General features: G+C 44.5%; 1 protein-coding gene across 3 annotated transcripts in view; it reads right to left on the bottom strand.

Annotated features, from left to right (window-relative positions):
* The window catches only part of IP6K1 (inositol hexakisphosphate kinase 1), a 68,532-nt gene that overhangs the window by 3,774 nt on the left and 43,589 nt on the right, over positions 1-21,169 (bottom strand). The window contains exons 2-5 of one of the 3 annotated variants that reach the window (XM_063661152.1): positions 18,809-18,952; positions 10,424-10,634; positions 4,994-5,175; positions 54-229 (exon numbers count right to left, since the gene is read on the bottom strand). In XM_063661152.1, the coding sequence (XP_063517222.1) occupies positions 54-229; positions 4,994-5,114 (297 nt within the window). In that variant the 5' untranslated portion in view covers positions 5,115-5,175; positions 10,424-10,634; positions 18,809-18,952. The remainder of the gene's footprint in view (positions 1-53; positions 230-4,993; positions 5,176-10,423; positions 10,635-18,808; positions 18,953-21,169) is intronic. The other 2 variants (XM_054481995.2, XM_063661153.1) reach the window with 2 other exon arrangements.

Here is a 21,169-nt window from a genome sequence, read left to right as displayed (position 1 = left end):
CAACCCAAATCATGCAAGTGGCAGCACCTAGGCTCTGAGCAGAGGTAACTCACCTGCATGCCGCAGACCCTGACGCCCAATGTGGCTGATGTGCTCTGCTCGCATTTCCGCATCTGTCGGGCTGCCTTCTCAGCTGACGCGTCATCGCCATGCTGCCGCGTGCCCATCTTCAGGTCCAACACGCAGGGGTACTTGAAGTGGTGCACCACGTTCTCAAGCAGGAGGAACTCTGGGCCACGGTCAAGGAGAATGACAACCACACTCACCATCAGCCCCAGCCAGGAAAGCACAACCCAGTTTTTCTATAAAAGGTGGCTTTTACCTAATGCAGTATGTACTTGTCTCAGAAACTCTCAAATGTGGGTTTCACACCACTGGCTTATTACTTCTTAACCAATAAAAACTGTGGTAAAATATACATAAAATTTACTTCAGCCATTTTTAAGTGTACAACTCAGTGGCATGAAGTACATTTACTTTGTTGTATAACCATCACAACCATCTATCTCTAGAACTTTTCTTTTTTTTTTGAGACGGAGTCTCGCTCTGTTGCCCAGGCTGGAGTGCCGTGGAGTGATCTCGGCTAACTGCAACCTCTGCATCCCAGGTTCAAGCTATTCTCCTGCCTCAGCCGCCCGAGTAGCTGAGATTACAGGTGCCCGCCACTACACCCGGCTCATTTTTTGTATTTTTAGTAGAGACAGGTATTCATCATCTTGGCCAGGCTGGTCTCGAACTCCTGACCTTGTGATTCGCCTGCCTCAGCCTCCCAAAGTGCTGGGATTACAGGTGTGAGCCACCGCGCCCAGCTAGAACGTTTTCATCTTCTCAAAATGAAAAGAGATCCTCTCACCCTCAGGAACAACTAGGACTACAGGCATGCCTAATTTTTTTTTTTTTAGATGGAGTCTCGTTCTGTCACCCAGGCTGGAATGCAATGGCGCCATCTCGGCTCACTGCAACCTCTGCCTCAGGGGGTTCAAGCCATTTTCCTGCTTGTACCCATTAAATAGCACTGAACAGTGACTCCTAATTTTCCCTCCTCCCAGCCCCTGGGAACCTCTAGTCTACTCTCTGTCTCTATAAATTTACCTTTCCTGAGTATCTCATAAGTGGAATTATACAGTATTTGTCATTTTAAATGTCTGGCTTATTTCACTCAGCAGAATGTATTCAAGATTCATTTATGTTGTAAGCATGTATCAAAATTTCATTCCTTTTTCTGGCTAAATAATTTTCCATTGTATGTATATACCACATCCCTTTTTGTTGTTGTTTTTTGGTTTTTTAACCTAAGCTCTAGGGTACTTTTATGTTGATTTATTTTTGTTATTTTTTATTTTATTTTTTTTTTGAGACGGAGTTTCGCTTTTGTTGCCCAGGCTGGAGTGCAATGGCACTATCTCGGCTCACCACAACCTCCGCCTCCCGGGTTCAAGTGATTCTCCTGCCTCAGCCTCCCGGTAGCCAGGATCACAGGCATGTGCCACCATGCCTGGCTAATTTTGTATTTTTAGTAGAGACGGGGTTTTTCCATGTTGGTCCGGTTGGTCTTGAACTCCCCCAACCTCAAGTGATCTGCCCGCCTTGGCCTCCCAAAGTGCTGGGATTACAGGCGAGAGCTACTGTGCCCAGCCTTATTATTTATTTATTTATTTATTTATTTATTTATTTATTTATTTTGAGACAGAGTCTCGCTCTGTTGCCCAGGCTGGAGTGCAGTGGCTGGATCCAGAGCTCACTGCAGCACTGACCACCTGGGCTCAAGAGATCCTCCCACCCTCAGCCTCTGGAACAGCTAGGACTACAGGCATGCCTAATTTTTCTTTTAATTATTATTTTTTTTGAGACAGAGTCTTGCTCTGTCACCCAGGCTGGAGTGCAGTGGTGCAATCTCAGCTCATTGCAACCTCTGCCTCCTGGGTTCAAGCCATTCTCCTGCCTCAGCCTCCCAAGTAGCTGAGACTACAGGTGTCTGCCACCACCTCCAGCTAATTTTTTGTATTTTGAGTAGAACAGCATTTTACCATGTTGGCCAGACTGGTCTGGAACTCTTGACTCCAGGTGATCTGCCCACCTCGGCCTCCCAAAGTGCTGGGATTACAGGCATGAGCCACCGCGCCCAGCCGCCTACCTAATTTTTAATGTTTTTTTAGAGACAAGGTCTCACTATGTTGTCCAGGCTGGTCTTGAACTCCTAGCCTCAAGTGATCTTCCCACCTTGGCCTCCAAAAGTGCTGAGATAACAGATGTGGGCCACCACACCCAGCCTATGTTATCTTTAGACCTATCTTGCAGGCAATATGCAAACTAAAGATTTGGATACATCCCTCACCATCAGTGAACCAAGGCCCCACTCAAGCCAGCACCTCGCTCAGGCCTAAGAAATAAGGAAGACATCTTGGTAGCACTATTACAAAAATAAGGAAACCAGATTCTAACATTCCCAAATAGGAATCTTTAGAAAAAGCTGGATTTACATTTCTTTTCTTTTTTTTTAGGATGCAGTCTTGCCTCCTTTGCCCAGGCTGGAGTGCAGTAGCACAATTTCAGCTCACTGCAACCTCTGCCTCCCAGGTTCAAGTGATCCTCCTGCCTTAGCCTCCCAAGTAGCTGAACTACAGGCGCATGCCACCATGCCCGACTAATTTTTTGTATTATTTTTTTTTTGAGATGGAGTTTCACTCTTGTTGCCTAGGCTGGAGTGCAATGGCGCAATCTTGGCTCACCGCAACCTCTGCCTCTTGAGTTCAAATGATTCTCCTGCCTCAGCCTCCCTAGTAGCTAGGATTACAGGCATGCACCACTACACCTGACTAATTTTGTGTACAGACGGGGTTTCTCCATGTTGGTCAGGCTGGTCTCAAACTCCCAACCTCAGGTGATCTGCCGGCCTCGGCCTCCCAAAGTGCTGGGATTACAGGTGTGAGCTACCACGCCCAGCCAATTTTTTGTATTTTTAGTAGAGACGGGGTTTCACCAGGCTGGTCTCAAACTCCTGACCTCAAGTGATCCGCCCACCTCAGCCTCCCAAAGTGCTGGGATTACAGGCATGAGCCTGGATTTATATTTCTGTCTTGCCATTTCTCACTAAATTTGAAACCAGTGAATGAGAGAGAGAGATCTCGTTCACTGGTTTCAAATTTATATATATAAATATATTTATATATAAAATATAAATTTATCCCTTAATAGTTCTATAACCTTCTGCTCAAAACGATCTATGGTCCTAACTCCCTGGCATTTACATACACGTCTTCATTCCAATATATGCTATTTGCAACAATCTTATCTTTGAACTTTTGTGTAAAGGTACAGACTTATCATATGCCTGCCAAAAGTCACTGGGTCTCACAGCCCAGGCCTCAAATCCATCTCTGGGTGCTACAGAGCAATCGCATCTTAGAGGACAGACACTCAGCATCACTGTGATGATGAACATTTCATTCTTTTGAAAGTAACTTTTAAATTTGGCCTGAATCAATTCTGTTGCCTGCTATTACCTATAAACATGTGATGGTAAAATATGAAGGAGGCTGCAGAAATATCTCAACACCCTGGAAGCATGGGCTCTGGAATCCTGCCTTGACCACTCACTACCTCTAGGCACAACACTTAATCCCTCTGTGCTTCCATTTCCTCATCTATAACATGGGAATGATGACAGTTCCTTCCTCAAAAGATTGCTGTGAAAATTAACTATGTACAAAAGGTTCAGCACACTTTCCCTCAGTTTCTTAGAATAATCAGTTGTTATTTGTCTACTACTTCAAAACACTAATAATTTTAAGAATTCCCATTCTAGGCTGGGTGTGGTAGCTCATGCCTGTAATCCCAGCACTTTGGGAGGCCAAGGCAGGCGGATCACTTGAGGTCAGGAGTTCGAGACTAGCCTGGCCAACATGATGAAACCCTGTCTCCACTAAAAATACAAAAATTGGCTGGGCATGGTGGCGCACACCTGTAATCCCAGCTACTGGGGTGGCTAAGGCATGAGAATCTCTTGAACCCGGGAGGCGGAGGTTGCAGTGAGCAAAGATCGCGCCACTGCACTTTGGCCGGGGTAACAGAGTGAGACTCTGTCTCAAAAAAAAAAAAAAAAAAAAAAAAAAAAAAGGAATTCCCATGCCATAATACTTTTTTGTCTTTTCTGGAGATGAGACAGGGTCTTGCTGTGTTGCCCAGGCTAGAAGCTAGAATGTAGTGGTGCAATCATGGCCCACTGCAGTCTCGACTTCCTGGGCTCAAGCAATCCTCCCACCTCAGAGCTGGGACTACTACAAGCACACATCACCACATCCAGCTAATTTTTTTATTTTTTGTAGAGATGAAGTCTCACTATGTTACCCAGGCTGGTTTCAAACACCTGGTCTCAAGTGATCCCCCTGCCTCAGCCTCCCAAAGTGCTGGGATTACAGGTGTGAGCCACCACGCCCAGCTATCTTTAACATTTTAAATCTATTTTATCGTGTTTATCATCAGATAAAAATCTCACCAAAGTCAAATATATCACCTTTAAACTATTAATCGTTTGGGAGGGGAAAACTACACACATACACACAAGCGCACACAGGCACATACACAGATCTCTGATTGTGGATATGATCAATATAGTACCACTAGCCACATGTGATGATTTAAATTTTAATTAATAAAATAAAATTTAAATTAACTGCCTTAGTCACAGTAGCCACATTTTAGCCACTCAGTGTGGCCAGTGGCTACCATACTGAAAAGCACACAGAATTACAGACAGTCCTATCAGACAACACTGTTCTAGACTGCCAAGTTTTAAGCTTCAGCCTTACCAAATCCAAAAGGCAGGAAAAAAAACATGTTGATGAAAGTAAACATAGGAAGAGGAGTCCATGAAAAAGGGAGATTAAACCAAAGAGGGACCCTAGACAAAGACCTCAGCCATAGGCAGAATGGTGCCCCAACACACGACCTATGGACCCAGTAGACACTCCTGAAGGAGGGGCAATGAGGATACTGTAGAGCTTTCGGTCCTTGGACTCGGAGCGCATGCGGCTCAGCTGCTGCTTGTGACAACGCAGGCTCCAGGGGTTGTGGCTGATCTTCTCAGAACTCAAGCCACTGTTGCCATCTAGCATCTGGAAAGGGACCTCTGAGTGGCTGTGCAGCTCCACCTTCGGACTCTTTGCCTCCTGTGAGCTAAGAAGGAAGAACATACACATCACTAAGAAACTCAGGCAAGTTATCCTCTGGCGTCCCGCTCTGCACAGGGCACAGATCTGTCCACAATGACAGACCCACACACCCTGCTAATGGGTTGCATGAAGGTCCCATGAGCCAATAAAAATGAGTAAATGTTATGAGTAGTGTTCTTCCTATGTCTCTTAAAACTATCTTATGTCTCTTAAAACTATCTGAAAAATAACATTTTTGTCAAATTATGTGACGAAAATTACTACTTCACATCCATTAGGATGGCTACTATCAAAGAAGAAAGTGGAGCAAGTGTCCAGTATGTGAAGAAATTAGAACTCTCGTACACTGCTGGTGGGAATGTAAAATGATGCAGCCACCAAACAGTTTGGTGGTTTCTCAAAAAGTTAAACACAGATTTATATATAACTCAGCAATTGCATTCCTAGGTATACACCCAAAAGAAATGACAAGGATCCAAACAGACACTTGACGTCAACATTCACAGCAGCACTACTCACAATAAACAAAAGGAAGAAACAACCAAGCATCCATCAATAGATGAACAGATAAGCAGAATGTGGGATATACATACAATGGAATATTATTCAGCAATAAAAAGGAATGAAATTCCTATACATGCTACAACATATATGAACTTGAAAACATTTTGCTAAGTGAAATAAGCCAGACACAAAAGGATAAATATTGCATGAGTCTACTCATGTGAGGTAACTGCAAATCCATTAAGACAGAAACTAGAAAAGTGGTTGCCATGGGCTGGGGGAAGGAGGAATGGGAAGTCAGTTGCACAACAATGTGAATGTCCTTAATGCTACCGAACCACGCCCAGCCAAGGAAGGAAATTTTATTTCTAAAATAAGTCAAGGCCAGGCACCGTGGGTCACAACTATAATCCCAACACTTCGGGAGGCCAAGGTGGGAGGATCACTTGAGCCCAGGTATTCAAGACCAGCCTGGGCAACATGTCAAAACTCCATCTCTACAAAAAACTTAAAAATTAGCTGGGCATGGTGGCATGTGCCTGTAGTTCCAGCCAGCTAGCTACGTGGGAGGCTAAGGTGGGAGGATCACCTGAGCCCAGGTGGCTGAGGATGCACTGAACCATGATCATGCCACTACACTCCAGCCTGGGAAACAGACAGACCATGTCTTAAAAATAAATAAATAATAAAATAAAATAAATAAAACCACAAAGGAGTTTTTGTGAGAAAGCAACTTCAACTGAAAATACTGGAACTTTGCCAACAATTTCATTATGCCCCAACATAAAAATCTTTGCTTGAAGTAACCAACAATACTGTCTATCATACTGAAAGGCCAAGAAAACCAAACTACTGGTGAAGCCATGTGCCCTGCAAATTACAGAGCAAGCCTGCAGCTCAGAGCAGAGGTGGAACATTACAGTAATTTCTTTTTTTTTTTTTTTTTTTTTTGAGACAGCGTCTCACTCTGTCGCCCAGCAACTTCAAATGCCACTCTCCTCTCCAGAACTGCAGGCCTCTCCTCTAACTGTGTGGCATAAGTCGCACAGATTCAAGCTAACACCAGGGCTGCTGTGTGCTGGAAATGCTGACCCTCCCCAAGGGTCAGCTGTGCAACACTGGTGAAAAGGTAGTGGCAGAGACCCCATTTCCACCTAACTGAAAGTAGAGGAGCCCACTAGTGCCTCTTGGAATGATAAAACCCTTACTTTCTTCTGATGAGAGCACTGCTGAGGCCATTCAAAGATGCCTTTTTTTGTGAAACCCTTTAGGAAACAGAAAGGTTGACTTATTTGCCATGTAAACCCAAAGAAGTTCTCTGCATCTGGATGAAGCCCCCACGGTACTTGGTATCACACCCTCGGTGTTGCAGCCCTGGCTCTGTGAAGAAACAAGCCCCACCCCTGGAATGACAGTCTCTCTGCTAACAGGCCAGACAGAGGTTTGGTCAGTACAGGTAGAGCTGTCACCTTCAGAGCAGGACCTTGAACCTGGACACAGGCAGACAGTGATGTTATTCTAGGTGATGTTATTCTATACCTTTTCACCAGATGACTCATGAAGCAACCTCTGTACCTTTGGAGGACAATAAAAAAAAGCCCACTTTAGACTGGGTGCAGTGGCTCATGCCTATAATCTTCACGCTTTGGGAGGCCAAGGTGGGAGGACTGCTTGAAGCCAGGAGTTTGAGACCACCCCGGGCAACAAAGTGAGACCCTATCTCTACAAAAAATTTAAAAATTAGCTGAGTGCAGTGGTGTGCACCTGTAGTCCCAGCTACTTGGGAGGCTGAGGTGAGAGGGATAGGATGGCTTGAGCCCAGTATTCAAGGCTGCAGTGAGTCACTGATGGTGCCTCTGCACTCTAGCCTGGGTGACAGAGCAAGACCTTGCCTCTAAAAAGAATGAGGGGAAAAGCCGACCCTAAAGCACTGTTCAGAGAGAACCATCAATTGTCAGCTATAGACTTGGGGAACATTCTTTCTCACTTGAATGACCAAGTTAGGTCTCACAGTCATTAGTCAAGAAGCACCCTCTTGGGGAGTGAAGGGGAAGCACTAGAAGTGCTTCTGTGGACTGGAAGCCATCTGTCCAAAGAACGTTTGACATTTGAAGACCCTGCTTACTAAGAAGTGGATGAAGCTCTCTCCTTGCATGAAAGATGCAGACCTGGCCAAAGAGGATCTGCTGACTGAAGAGGACATGGGAAATGACACATAACTCACTCAGCCAGTGTCTCATGGGGTACTGTACTTGACATGGGCGTGTCCTTGTTCACCAAACTGAGTGAGGAGAACTGGAATGTCCTAGGCCTTTACAAAGCTTCAGGGGCACAGGTATGTAGCACGTATTGGTGAACTGATCTGATATCACAGATGAACTATGTACTGTCACATCTAAGGAAATTCCCAATGTCAGCTTCTAAGTGAAGTCACAAAGCATCTTACTGAAACCTTTTTTTCTTGAGACGGAGTTTTCGCTCTTGTTGCCCAGGCTGGAGTGCAGTGGTGTAATCTCAGCTCACTGCAACATCCACCTCCTGGGTTCAAGTGATTCTCCTGCCTCAGCCTCCCAAGTAGCTGGGATTACAGGCCCGTGCCACCACACCTGGCTAATTTTTTGTATTTACTAGAGATGGAGTTTCACCATGTTGGTCAGGCTGGTCTCGAACTCCTGACCTCAGGTGATCCACCTGCCTCGGCCTCCTAAAGTGCTGGGATTACAGGAGTGAGACAACATGCCTGGCTCATAATTCTATTATTTTTTTTTATTTTTTACAATTCTGTGGTTTTTTAGTGGATTCACAAGATTGTAAAATATCACCACTACCTAATTTTCAGAACATTTCATGACCCCAAAATCAAAACCATCATCATTAGCAGTCACTCCCTATTTCCCACTACTTCCAGCTCCTAACTACTAACAGAAAGCAACCACTAACCTACCTTTTCTCTCTATAGATTTGCCTGATGTGAACACTTCACATAAATGGCATTGTACATATGTGGTCTTTTGTGTCTGGTTTCTTTCATTTAACATAATGTTTTCATGCTTCATCCATGTTGTATCATGTACCAGCACTCCATTCCTTTTTAGGGCTAACATTCCATTATATGGATATACCATATTTTGTTTATCCATTCACCAGTTGATGGACACTTGGGTTAGCCAGAAGCTGGAAACAACCCTAATAGAAATAATGTTAAGAACATTTTTGTACAAATTTTGTGGGAATATATGTATTCAATTCTTTTGGGTATATACCTAGGAGTAGAATTACTGGTTTAACTTTTGGATTTAATTTTTTTTTTTTTTTTTTTTTGGAGATGGAGTCTTGCTCTGTTGCCCAGGCTGGAGTGCAGTGGCGTGATCTCGGCTCACTGCAAGCTCCGCCTCCTGGGTTCATGCCATTCTCCTGCCTTAGCCTCCAGAGTAGCTGGGACTACAGGTGCCCACCACCATGCCCGGCTAATTTTTTTGTATTTTTAGTAGAGATGGGGTTTCACCGTGTTAGCCAGGATGGTCTCGATCTCCTGACCTCATGATCTGCCTGCCTTGGCCTCCCAAAGTGCTGGGATTACAGGCATGAGCCACCAAGCCTGGCCTTTTTTTTTTTTTTTTTTTTTTAGAGATGGGGTCTCACTATGTTGCCCAGGCTGGTCTGAAACTCCTGGCCTCAAAGGATCCTCCCACCTCGGCCTCCTGAAGCATTAGGATTACAAGCGTGAGCCACAGCACTCAGCCTGGTTTAACTTTTTGAAGAACTGCTAAATTGTTTCCCAAGTGGCTGCACCACTTCACCTTCCTACCAGCAGTGTAGGAGGGTTCCAATTTCTTCACATCTTGTCAACACTTTTATTGTCTGTCCTTTTGATTATACCCATCCTAGTGGGAGTTCATATTAATTCTTGCATGAAATTATCAAGACACATAATTTGAGGCTGGGTACAGTGGCTCATGCCTATAAGCCCAGCACTTTGGGAAGCCAAGGCAGGCAAATCGCCTGAGGTCAGGAGTTCGAGACCAGCCTAGCCAACATGGTGACACAACATCTCCACTACAAATACAAAAATTAGCTGGGTGTGGTGGTGCACGCCTGTAATCCCAGCTACTCGGGAGGCGGAGGCAGAATTGCTTGAACCCAGGAGGGAGAGGTTGCAGTGACGCAAGATGGCACCACTGCATTCCAGCCTAACAGCAAGCCTCCACCTCAAAACAAACAAAAAAACATAATTTGAACTTACAAGAAAAATGAATTTCCAACACAATGGAAACTAAATTTTAGTTGCAGGGAAAGGGTTAATTTAATGACTGATACGATTCTCAGAGGTCTGACACAAAAACCATTAGGGAACTCCTGGTTGGACTCATAGCCCTTGGGCTTGGACATCCTGCAGGTCAGGAAGCATTTGGAGCCTCGCCACGAACTAATGTATTTCAACCTTCTGTCCTGTGGGTGGCAAGACATAATGAAAAGCCAGAGAACCTTCTGTCACCAGCACAGGGTGTCCCTGCTTCCAAAGGGCTAAGAGAACTTCACTTCCTCTCTCAACCAGCTATAGCTATACCTAGAAAGAGGCACCACTGGGGTGATGTGACACAGAGAAGAAGCTACACCTGTGTGGGTATCCCAAGAACACCAGTCATCTTATCCAACCTTGACCGTGAGCCCTGCTTCCCCATGATGTGTCAGCACTATGGAGATGTCTTGAGTGCTTGTACCAGCAGGACGAGACGTGTACCTCTTACCTCTCAGAGGTCTCAAGGGACAGGCTGGCTTTCTCCTCCTTGTGGTCACTGCCACTGCCTGACCGGTGCAGACTCCGGCGGGAGTGTTTGCGCCGAGGTTGCTCCCGTTCTGGTGTGTCATCCTGTTCCACAGTCTCACTTTCCACATAAGGATAGGCCACTAAGTTGATGTAACCATCACTGTCCCCCTCAAAACAGACAGATACCACGCCTGTTAAAAAAAGGGCAGCTGGTAAACAAATGTCAACACAGCCTGAGTCTATGCAGCAGACTGTTGGCACTCACTTTCCCACACAGCACAAAGACATCACCTGCCCTGAACCAACTACAGATCAATGTCAGAACAACAGCCAGCAGACAGCAACTTCCAGAAAATAGATGACCATCTATCCCCAAGCTAAATCTGATGCTTACCTTTGTTCCTGGATAAGTCTATATTTATTTCCCCTTCTCTTATCTGGCCCTCTCACTTTCAATTACTGATTTTTTGTACCATTCAAAAGAACTGTGTTCGCTAGGTGACACCCACACCTGGCATCACTTAACCCTCTAGTTACTTAAGTGCTTTATGCTGCCATTTCCTGTGAGTGTCCTCCTTTAGATCTAGTTTCCTTCTGCCTGCCAGTGTCAGCCAAAGGGACATCAACACTTCTCCCTCCAAGACGGTCCAAAAAAATCTGTGTTCTGCCACACTGAGCATCAGGCTATCCCAGCCTCACTACACAGAACTTCCACTCCTGGTATCTCGAAGATAAAACATCTTTCTGTTTGCCATGCTGTATCCGTAATAGTTTTTTGTGCCCATTTTAAAAAAACAGGTTGTTTGTAGTGTCTTCTGGATCATAGTGAGTTAAAACACAAATAAGACCCCTCTCAAGTGTTCTTAATACAATTTAAAAATACATATATCCAGAAACTTGCGGAGGAGGTTTTGAAGGGGAAAAAAAGTAACTTGGTCTCACTTCCACATCCCACCTTTTGTCTGTCAGCTACATTTCTGCTTTTATACTCTCAGATGTACACAGTTGGCTCTATAATCTGAAAATCAGTGAGAAGCATTTATGGTTTTTTTTTGTAGAGACAGGATCTCCCTATGTTTTGTCAATTTCTTTTACGTGGTAGAATAATTATTGGCTTCAAGTTCTTTTTTTTTTTTTTTTGAGACGGAGTCTCGCTCTGTCGCCCAGGCTGGAGTGCAGTGGTGTGATCTTGGCTCACTGCAAGCTCTGCCTCCCGGGTTCAAGCGATTCTCCTGCCTCAGCCTCCTGAGTAGCTGGGACTACAGGCGCCCGCCACCATGCCCGGCTAATTTTTTTGTATTTTTAGTAGAGACAGGGTTTCACCATGTTAGCCAGGATGGTCTCATCTCCTGACCTCGTGATCCACCTGTCTCGGCCTCCCAAAGTGCTGGGATTACAGGCGTGAGCCACCAGGCCCGGCCTAAAGTTCTTTATAATCTTCTTCTTCTTCTTCTTTTAAGAGACAGGGTCCCATTGGAGTGCAGTGATGCCATCATAGCTGACTACAACCTCGAACTCCTGGACTCAAGTGATCCTCCTGCGTCAGTCTCCCAAGTAGCTGGGACCTCACCTGAGATCAGGAGTTCGACACCAGCCTGGCCAATATGTCGAAACCCCATCTCTACTAAAAATACAACAGTTATCCAGGCATGGTGGTGCGTGCCTGTAATCCCAGCTACTCAGGAGGCTGAGGCAGGAGAATCACTTGAAGCCAGGAGGCGGAGGTTGTAGTGAGCCAAGATCATGCCACTGCACTCCAGCCTGGGCGACAGAGCAACACTCCATCTCAAAAAAATAAAATAAAAATAAAATAAAATTGTGGTGTTTGGGCCAGGCTCAGTGGCTCACACTGTAATTCCGGCACTTTGGGAGGCCAAGGCAGAAGGACTGCTTGAACACAGGAGTTCAAGACCAGCCTGAGCAACACAGCAAGACCCTGTCTCTATAAAATATAAAAATAAAAATAAATTGTGGTGTTCAGTCAATAGATCGATCGACAGAAACATAAAATTTGCAATTCTTTTTTTTTTTTTTTTTGTAGCGACAAGGCTTGCTATGTTGCCCAGTCTGGTCTGGAACTCCTGGCCTCAAACAATCCTCTTGCCTTAGCTTCCCAAAGTGCTAGGATTACTGGTGTGAGCCACCATGCCCAGCCATTTAATCATTTTTAAATGTACAATTCAGTGGGCATTAAGTACATTGACAATACTGAATAACCACCACCATTATTTATTTCCAAAATGTTTTTCATCACCTGAAACAAAAACACTGTACCCATTAAGCAGTAACTCCCCATTTTCCCTTCCTCCTAGCCCCAGTAACCAAATCTACTTTCTATCTCTACAGATTTGCCTATTATGCATATTTCATATAAGTGAAATCATACAATTTTTGTTCTTTTGTGTCTGGCTTAGTTCACTTAGCATAGTGTCTGCAAGGTTCATCGGTGTCACAGCATATATCAGAACTTCATTCTTTTTTATGGCTGAATAGGATTCCATTGTAAGTATATATCACATCTGTTATGTGTTATCTATATTGATGGACACTTGGGTTGTTTCCACCTTTTAGCTATTATGAATGATGCTGTTGTGAACACTGGCTTACAACAATCCATTTGAATCCCTGTTTTTTCTTTTCCTTTTTTTTTTTTTGAGACGGAATCTTGCTCTGTCGCCCAGGCTGGAGTGCAGTGGTGCAACCTCAGCTCACTGCAATCTCCACCTCCCGAGGTGATTCTCCTGCCTCAGCCTCCTGACCTGCCACCACGCCTGGCTAATTTTTGTATTTTTTAGCAGAGACAGGGTTTTGCCATGTTAGCCAGGCTGGTCTTGAACTCCTGACCTCAGGTGATCTGCCTGCCTCCCAAAGTACTAGGATTACAGGCATGAGCCACTGCGCCTGGCCACAGTCCCTGTTTTCAATTCTTTTGGATGTATAGGTAGGAGTGGAATTGCTGGATCATATGGTTTCTGTGTTCACCTTTGGGAGGAACTGCCAAACTCTTTTCCACAGTGGCTACACCACTTTACATTTTCTTTTTTTTTTTTTGAGACGGAGTCTGTCTCTGACGCCCAGGCTGGAGTGCAGTGGTGCGATCTCGGCTCACTGCAAGCTCCGCCTCCCGGGTTCACGCCGTTCTCCTGCCTCAGCCTCCCGAGTAGCCTGCCACTACGCCCGGCTAATTTTTGTATTTTTAGTAGAGACAGGGTTTCACCGTGTTAGCCAGGATGGTCTCGATCTCCTGACCTCATGATCCGCCCGCCTCGGCCTCCCAAAGTGTTGGGATTACAGGCTTGAGCCACCGTGCCCAGCCTACCACTTTACATTTCCATCAGCAATGTTCCCATTTCTCCACATCCTTGCCAACAGTTATTTCCCTTTTTTCTTTAAACTATTATAGCCATACTAGGTAAAATAAGATACCTAGTATGAAGTGGTACCTTATTTTGGTTTTGATTTGCATTTCTTAATGACTAATCATGTTGATGTGCTACTGGCCATCTGTATGTCCTCTCTGGAAAAATCTCTATTCAAGCCCTTTGTGCAGTTTTGAAACTGGGTGATTTTTATTGCTTTCAAAACATAATCAGAAGAATACTAAATTTGGAAAAATAAATATTCTAAGGCTGCTAAATAAGAACAAAGCCAGAAATAAACACACTGCTTTCTCCAAGTGGCTAGGAAACTTTAACAGTCCCAAACACTTCATAAATGTAGCTTCAGCCACCTATCCATCCACATTCAAAACACTGAAGGCCAAACATTCTGCCATAAATATGCCAAAGCCAGAAATAAAACTATAGGCCCTGTCAGCTCATGGAGTCCTTCTGATGCTAAGGAAAAAATCCCTTAAAAGGTAAATGAGCCCTGCTTCCAGATAGGTGTTCTCTAAATTACAACCATCAGAACTGGGACAAGACAATTTAGAACTTCAAGGTGCCTCCCAGGGAAGGGTTGGCAGTCTCTAGCACTGGTTCAGTATTTCCTCACACCTTCCTCCTCTCAAACTGAGTAACAGGTATCTTTAAAGGCCATAATATGAGAGGATTGCTTGAGGCCAGGAGTTTGAGGCTGCAGTGAGCCATGACTGCACCACTGCACTCCAGCCTGGGCGACACAGCAAGACCCTGTCTCAAAATAAAAATAAAAAAATAAAAGCCACAGTAAATTCTTAGGATCTACTTTATTTTCTTTGCTTAGGCTACATTTTCACTAGGAAAGAATATGCTAGCTCAAAAGTACAATTCAATTAAACTAAAATTAATCCCTTCTTTCTAAGTCAAATGAAGCCCAATTTAGTCAAAGAAAATATTAGCATAGGACGGGCGTGGTGGCTCACGCCTGTAATCCCAGCACTTTGGGAGGCTGAGGGGGGCGGATCACGAGGTCAGGAGATTAAGACCATCCTGGCTAACATAGTGAAACTCTGTCTCTACTAAAAATACAAAAAATTAGCCGGGCGTGGTGGCACGCGCCTGTAGTCCCAGCTACTCGGGAGGCGTAAGCCCGGGAGGTGGAGCTTGCAGTGAGCCAAGATCGCGCCACTGCACTCCAGCCTGGGCAACAGAGTGAGACTCCATCTCAAAAAAAAAAAAGAAAGAAAAAAAAAAATAGAAGCATAGTGGAAGATATTATTAGTCAAATTAATCTATTTCAGGGCCAGGCATGGTGGCTCACATCTGTAATCCCAGCACGTTGGGAGGCCAAGGCAGGCAGATCACTTAAGTTTAGGAGTTTGAGACCCACCTGGGCAACATGGTGAGACCCTGTCTCTAAAAAATACAAAAAAAAAAGGAGCCGGTGCACACCTGTGGTCCCAGCTACTCCAGAGGCTGAGGTGGGAGAATCACTTGAGCCCAGGAGGTCAAGGCTGTGGTGAGTTGAGACCGTGCTACTGCATTCCAGTTTGGGCAACAGAGTGAGACCCTGTCTCAAAATGGTATATAAATAAATAGATTGGACTAAAATTTTATATTAAAAAAACATATAGTCCAGCCACGGTGGCTCATACCTGTATCCAGGCACTTTGGGAGGCCAAGGCAAGTGGGTCACTTGAGGTCAGGAGTTCGAGACCAACCTGACCAACACATGGTGAAACCCCATCTCTACTAAAAATACAAAAATTAGCCAGGAATGGTGGCAGGCACCTGTAAGTCCCAGCTACTCGGGAGGCTGAGGTCCTTGAACCCAGGAGGTAGAGGTTGCAGTGAGCCAAGTTCGTACCACTGCACTCTAGCCTAGGCAATGAAGCGAGACCCTATCTCAAAACAAAACAAAAACAAAAACAAAATACACATACACACACACAAACACACACGCACACACCTTTCAGCTGGAAGCAGTGGCTCACATCTGTGATCCCAGCTACTTGGGAGGCTGAGGTATCATGCCTCATGGAGGAGGATCACTTGAGACCAGGAGTTCAAGACTAGCCCAGGCAACATAGTGAGATCCGATCTCTTAAATCTCAGCACTATGAGAGGCCAAGGTGGGAGGATTCCTTGAGGCTAGGAGTTCAAAACTAGCCTGGGTAACAAAGCAAGACCCTGTCTCTATAAAAAACTTTAAAAATTACCTAGTTGTAGTGGCGCGCCTGTAGTCCCAGCTACTCGGGGGGCTGAGGTGGGAGGATCACACTTGAGCCATAGTTTCTTTTTTCTTTTTTTTTTGAGACAAGAGTTTCACTCTTGTTGCCCAGGCTGGAATGCAATGGCGTGGTCTCGGCTCACTGCAACCTCCGCCTCCCGGGTTCAAGTGATTCTTCTGCCTCAGCCTCCCAAGTAACTGGGATTACAGGCACCTGCCAGCACACCCAACTAAGTTTTGTATTTTTAGTAGAGACAGGGTTTCACCATGTTGGCAAGGCTGGTCTCGAACTGCTGACCTCAGGTGATCCACCTGCCTCGGCCTCCCAAAGTGCTAGGATTACAGGCATGAGCCATCATGCCCGGCTGAGCCATGGTTTCGAGGCTGCCGTGAGGTGTGACTGCACCACTGCACAATGCCACAATTATTACTGTGTTGTAATGTCTAATGGTGTGTGTAATGCCTAATGGTGTATGCTGAATGGTATTACTGTGTTGTCTGCCTGAATGATGGTGACTTCTATTCCCATCATTCCTTCTATATTTATTAATCAAAATAAATTAGAATTCTGGCCGGGCACGGTGGCTCACTCCTGTAATCCCAGCACTTTGGGAGGCCGAGGCAGGTGGATCACGAGGTCAGGAGATCGAGACCATCCTGGCTAACATGGTGAAACCCCATCTCTACTAAAAATACAAAAAATTAGCCAGGCTTGGTGGTGGGAGCCTGTAGTCCCAGCTACTCAGGAGGCTGAGGCAGAAGAATGGGGTGAACCCAGGAGGCAGAGCTTGCAGTGAGCCGAGACTGCGCCACTGCACTCCAACCTGGACGACAGAGCGAGACCTCGTCTCAAAAAAAAAAAAAAAAAAGAAATTAGAATTCTATAAGGAAGAATTGTCCCTTCATATCCACGTATTTATCAGTATAGACTTGTGGATATTTTGTTGTTTAAATTCTTCTAGATTGGGTCCTTCAATTCCTTTAAAGTTAGCTCTTTGTACTTCTGACATGATTTTTGACCACTTCTTTACTATCTGTCACCATAAGATGTTCTAGGCTTGTCTTATAATTTTCCTGCCCGAACTCAGGAACCGACCATTTCACCAAGGAGCTCTCTTTCTTTTTATTGTAAGAATGGTATTTAGAAAACTCAGGATTTGGTTACTAGATGTACTGATTGCTACTGAAGTATCACTGCTTTTAGGCCCTTTCAGCACACGGAGCTAAGAAATACATGTATGATTACTAGCCCACACACATACATCTAATCACTGCTATCAGCACAGGTGTTTAAGCTCAATTAAGCTAAGAAAAAGTGTCAATAATATTTCATATCTTGGCAGGTTTAAAAACAAATTTTCATTTATTTAGTATGACCAGTTTTAATCATCAACTGTTAGTGCTTGCAGTACTAAATGTGAAGTTCAAGGCTTCTGTACATTTATGCAAATAAGCTTTGCCTCATTCATTTATTAAGTATTTACTGACCATCTACTAGATGCCAGGCCCTGAGCTCATTAGTGTAAAAGACAAAAAAAAAAGTCCATACCTTCAAGGAGCTTCCATACTAATGTGAAAAACAAACATATAGACAAAAATACAGATTGTGATAAGTGCTATGAAGAAACTAAGTAAGGTTCTATCATTGAAAATATGGTTTCCAGAGCAGAATATAATATAGGATGATCAGAGAAGAAGTGTCTGGTGAGACCTGATAAACTAAAGGTTGGAGGAGCAGGTGTGGATAAGGGTACTGGAAAGAACATTCCAAGCATAAGTAAAAGCCCTGGGGTTAATTAAAATAAAAATAAAATTTAAAAAGCTTGAGATGTCCTAAAAACTGGTTCACCTCTTTCTGCCAATTAAAAAACAACCCAGGCCAGGCACGGTGGCTCACACCTATAATCCCAACACTTTGGGAGGCCGGGGCAGGTAGGTCACCTGAGTTGAGTTCAAGACCAGCCTGGCCAATATTGCAAAACCCCGTCTCTACTAAAAATACAAAAATTAGCCAGGCATGGTGGCACATGAGTGTAATCCCAGCATTTTGGGAGGCCAAGGCAGTCAAATCACCTAAAGTCAGGAGTTTGAGACCAGCTTGCCCAACATGGTGAAACCCCGTCTCTACTAAAAATACAAAATTTAGCTAGGCGTGGTGGCACATGCCTGTAATCCCAGCTACTTGGGAGGCTGAGGCAGAAGAATCGCTTGAACCCAGAGGTGGAGATTGCAGTGAGCCGAGATCGTACCACTGCACTCCAGCCTGGGCGACAGGGCAAGACTCTGCCACAAAAAAAAAAGAAACAACCCAATTCAAAATGGTCAAAGGACTTGAATAGACATTTCTTTAAGAAGGTATACCAACAGCCAATAACAAAAAAATCCTCTGCATCATTCATTAGACATTAGGAAAAAGCAAATCAAAGCCACAGATACCACACACATCCACTAGGATGGCTACAAAAAGAAAAGAAAAGGAGTGTTGGTAAGGATGTGGAGAAATAGGGACCCCTGTACATTGCTGGTAAGAAGGCAAAGTGGTGCAGCCACTGTGGGAAACAGTTTGGCAGTTCCTCCGAAAGGTAAACAAAGAACTTCCACATGATCTGACAATTCCACTCCTAGGCATATACCCAAAAGAATTAAAAGCAGTGACTCAAATGGACACTTCTAAGACAATGTTCACAGCAGCATTATTCCCAATAGCCAAAAGGTGGAAACAACCCAGGTGTCCATCAACAGATGAATGAATAAACAAAATGTGGTATACACTTACAATGAAATATTATTCAGCCATAAAAAAGAATGAAGTGGGCCAGGCCCGGTGGCTCACGCAGACAGATCACAAGGAGGCCGAGGCAGACAGATCACAAGGTCAGGAGATCGAGACCATCCTGGCTAACACGGTGAAACCCTGTCTCTAATAAAAATACAAAAAAATTAGCCAGATGCGGTGGTGGGCGCCTGTAGTCCCAGCTACTCGAGAGGCTGAGGCAGGAGAATGGCGTGAACCCGGGCAGCAGAGCTTGCAGTGAGCCGAGATCGCACCACTGCACTCCAGCCTGGGCGATAGAGCTAGACTCCGTCTCAAAAAAAAAAAAAAAAAATGAAGTGTTTTTTTTTTTTTTTTGAGACAGTCTCACTCTGTTGCCCAGGCTAGAGTGTAGTGGCACAATCTTGGCTCACTGTAACCTCCACCTCCTGGGTTCAAGAGATTCTCCTGCCTCAGCCTTCCAAGTAGCTGGGATTACAGGCATGCACCACCACACCCGGCTAATTTTTGTATTTTTAGTAGAGACAGGGTTTCGCCATATTGACCAGGCTGGTCTCGAACCCCGGACCTCAAGTGATCTACCTGCCTCGGCCTCCCAAAGTGCTAGGACTGGCCAGGCGTGATGGCTCTTGCCTGTAATCCCAACACTTCGGAAGGCCGAGGCAGGCGGATCATGAGGTCAGGAGATCAAGGCCATCCTGGCCAACATGGTGAAACCCTGTCTCTACTAAAAATACAAAAAATAGCTGCGCGTGGTGGCACATGTCTGTAATCCCAGCTACTTGGGAGGCTGAGGCAGGAGAATCGCTTCGCTTGAACCCAGGAGTTGGAGGTTGCAGTGAGCCAAGATCGCGCCACTGCACTCTAGCCTGGCAACAGAGAGAGACTGTCGCCTGGCAACAGAGAGAGACTGTCTCAAAAAAAAAAAAAGCCAGGCGTGGTGGCTCACGCCTGTAATCCCAGCACTTTGGGAGGCCGAGGCGGGTGGATCACGAGGTCAGGAGATCGAGACCATCCTGGCTAACCCGGTGAAACCCCGTTTCTACTAAAAATACAAAAAATTAGCCGGGTGTGGTGGCGGGCGCCTGTAGTCCCAGCTGCTTGGGAGGCTGAGGCAGGAGAATGGCATGAACCCGGGAGGTGGAGACTGCAGTGAGCCGAGATTGCGCCTCTGCACTCCAGCCTGGGAGACAGAGCGAGACTCCGTCTCAAAAAAAAAAAAAAAAAAAAGTGCTAGGATTACAGATGTCAGCCACTGTGCCCGGCCAAGAATGGAGTTTTAATACACACTATGACATGAACGAACCTTGTAAACATTAAGCTAAATGAACCAAGCCAGACACAAAAGGTCAAAAATTGTAATGATTTCACTTTTATGAAATATCTACAATAGGCAAATCTGTAGAGACAGAAAGTAAACAAGAGGTTACCAGGGGATCAGATGATGGAAGAATGGGGAGTTATTATTTAATAGGTATGGAGTTTGTTTCAGATGATGAAAAATTCAGGAAATGGACAGTGGCTATACAACATTGTGAATGTGCTTAATGCCACTACATTATACACTTTAAAATGGTGAATGTTATGCTATGTACATTTTACCAAAATTTTTTTTAAAAAGTTAGGGAAACAAAAAGTCAATTCTATAGCACTGGTTTTTCTAAATTGAAACTCTCCTAAGTAAAGGACAGTGTTAACCTGACTGAAATCATACAACTTTAAGTTACAAAGCAGAACGTAAAAAAAAAAAACTTAGACACAATGAGCAATCATAAAAATTTATAAACACTGACAAAGATCAGATTTTAAAATAAAGTTAGTTAATTCTGGTATAATTAATATTCATGAGGTTCTTTTCTATAAAGTTGACTTATATTTTAAAATAAATTATTTTTCCTTCAAATATCAGGACTTCCAGGCCCCAGAAAGTCCCTGCATTTCTTACCAACAATTCTTTGCCCCAGCACATATAGACACAGGCTACACACAGACCCACTGCCAGCTATCTAACCGCTTTAACCTGGGAAGTATCCATTCCTCCTCCGGGACAAGAGAAATGTTCCCTCTTCTCTCCTAGACTAGTGTCACAGCAAACGGGAAAATTCACTGACAACAGCATGCTCTTTTCCACCAATGGAACTTAATGCTATGACTTTTTCTCAGCTTTACCTATTAGTAAATTCAATTTTCAAGATCTAAAGACCTGCTGATGCTTTCAGCCTCTAACTTTACCTAACAAAGTGACTTAGTGCTTTGAGAAGAAAAGACCTACAATGATATATCATGGCAAACAAACCAAGAAAAAACTGTGTAAAGGGGTCTATAAGCCCAAGGCTGCTGCTTTCATTAAACTGGCCAGTGACT

The sequence above is a fragment of the Pongo pygmaeus genome, chromosome 2 (assembly GCF_028885625.2).
Source record: "Pongo pygmaeus isolate AG05252 chromosome 2, NHGRI_mPonPyg2-v2.0_pri, whole genome shotgun sequence".
Taxonomy (NCBI): Eukaryota; Metazoa; Chordata; class Mammalia; order Primates; family Hominidae; genus Pongo; species Pongo pygmaeus.
This window is presented reverse-complemented; position numbering and strand designations above follow the sequence as displayed.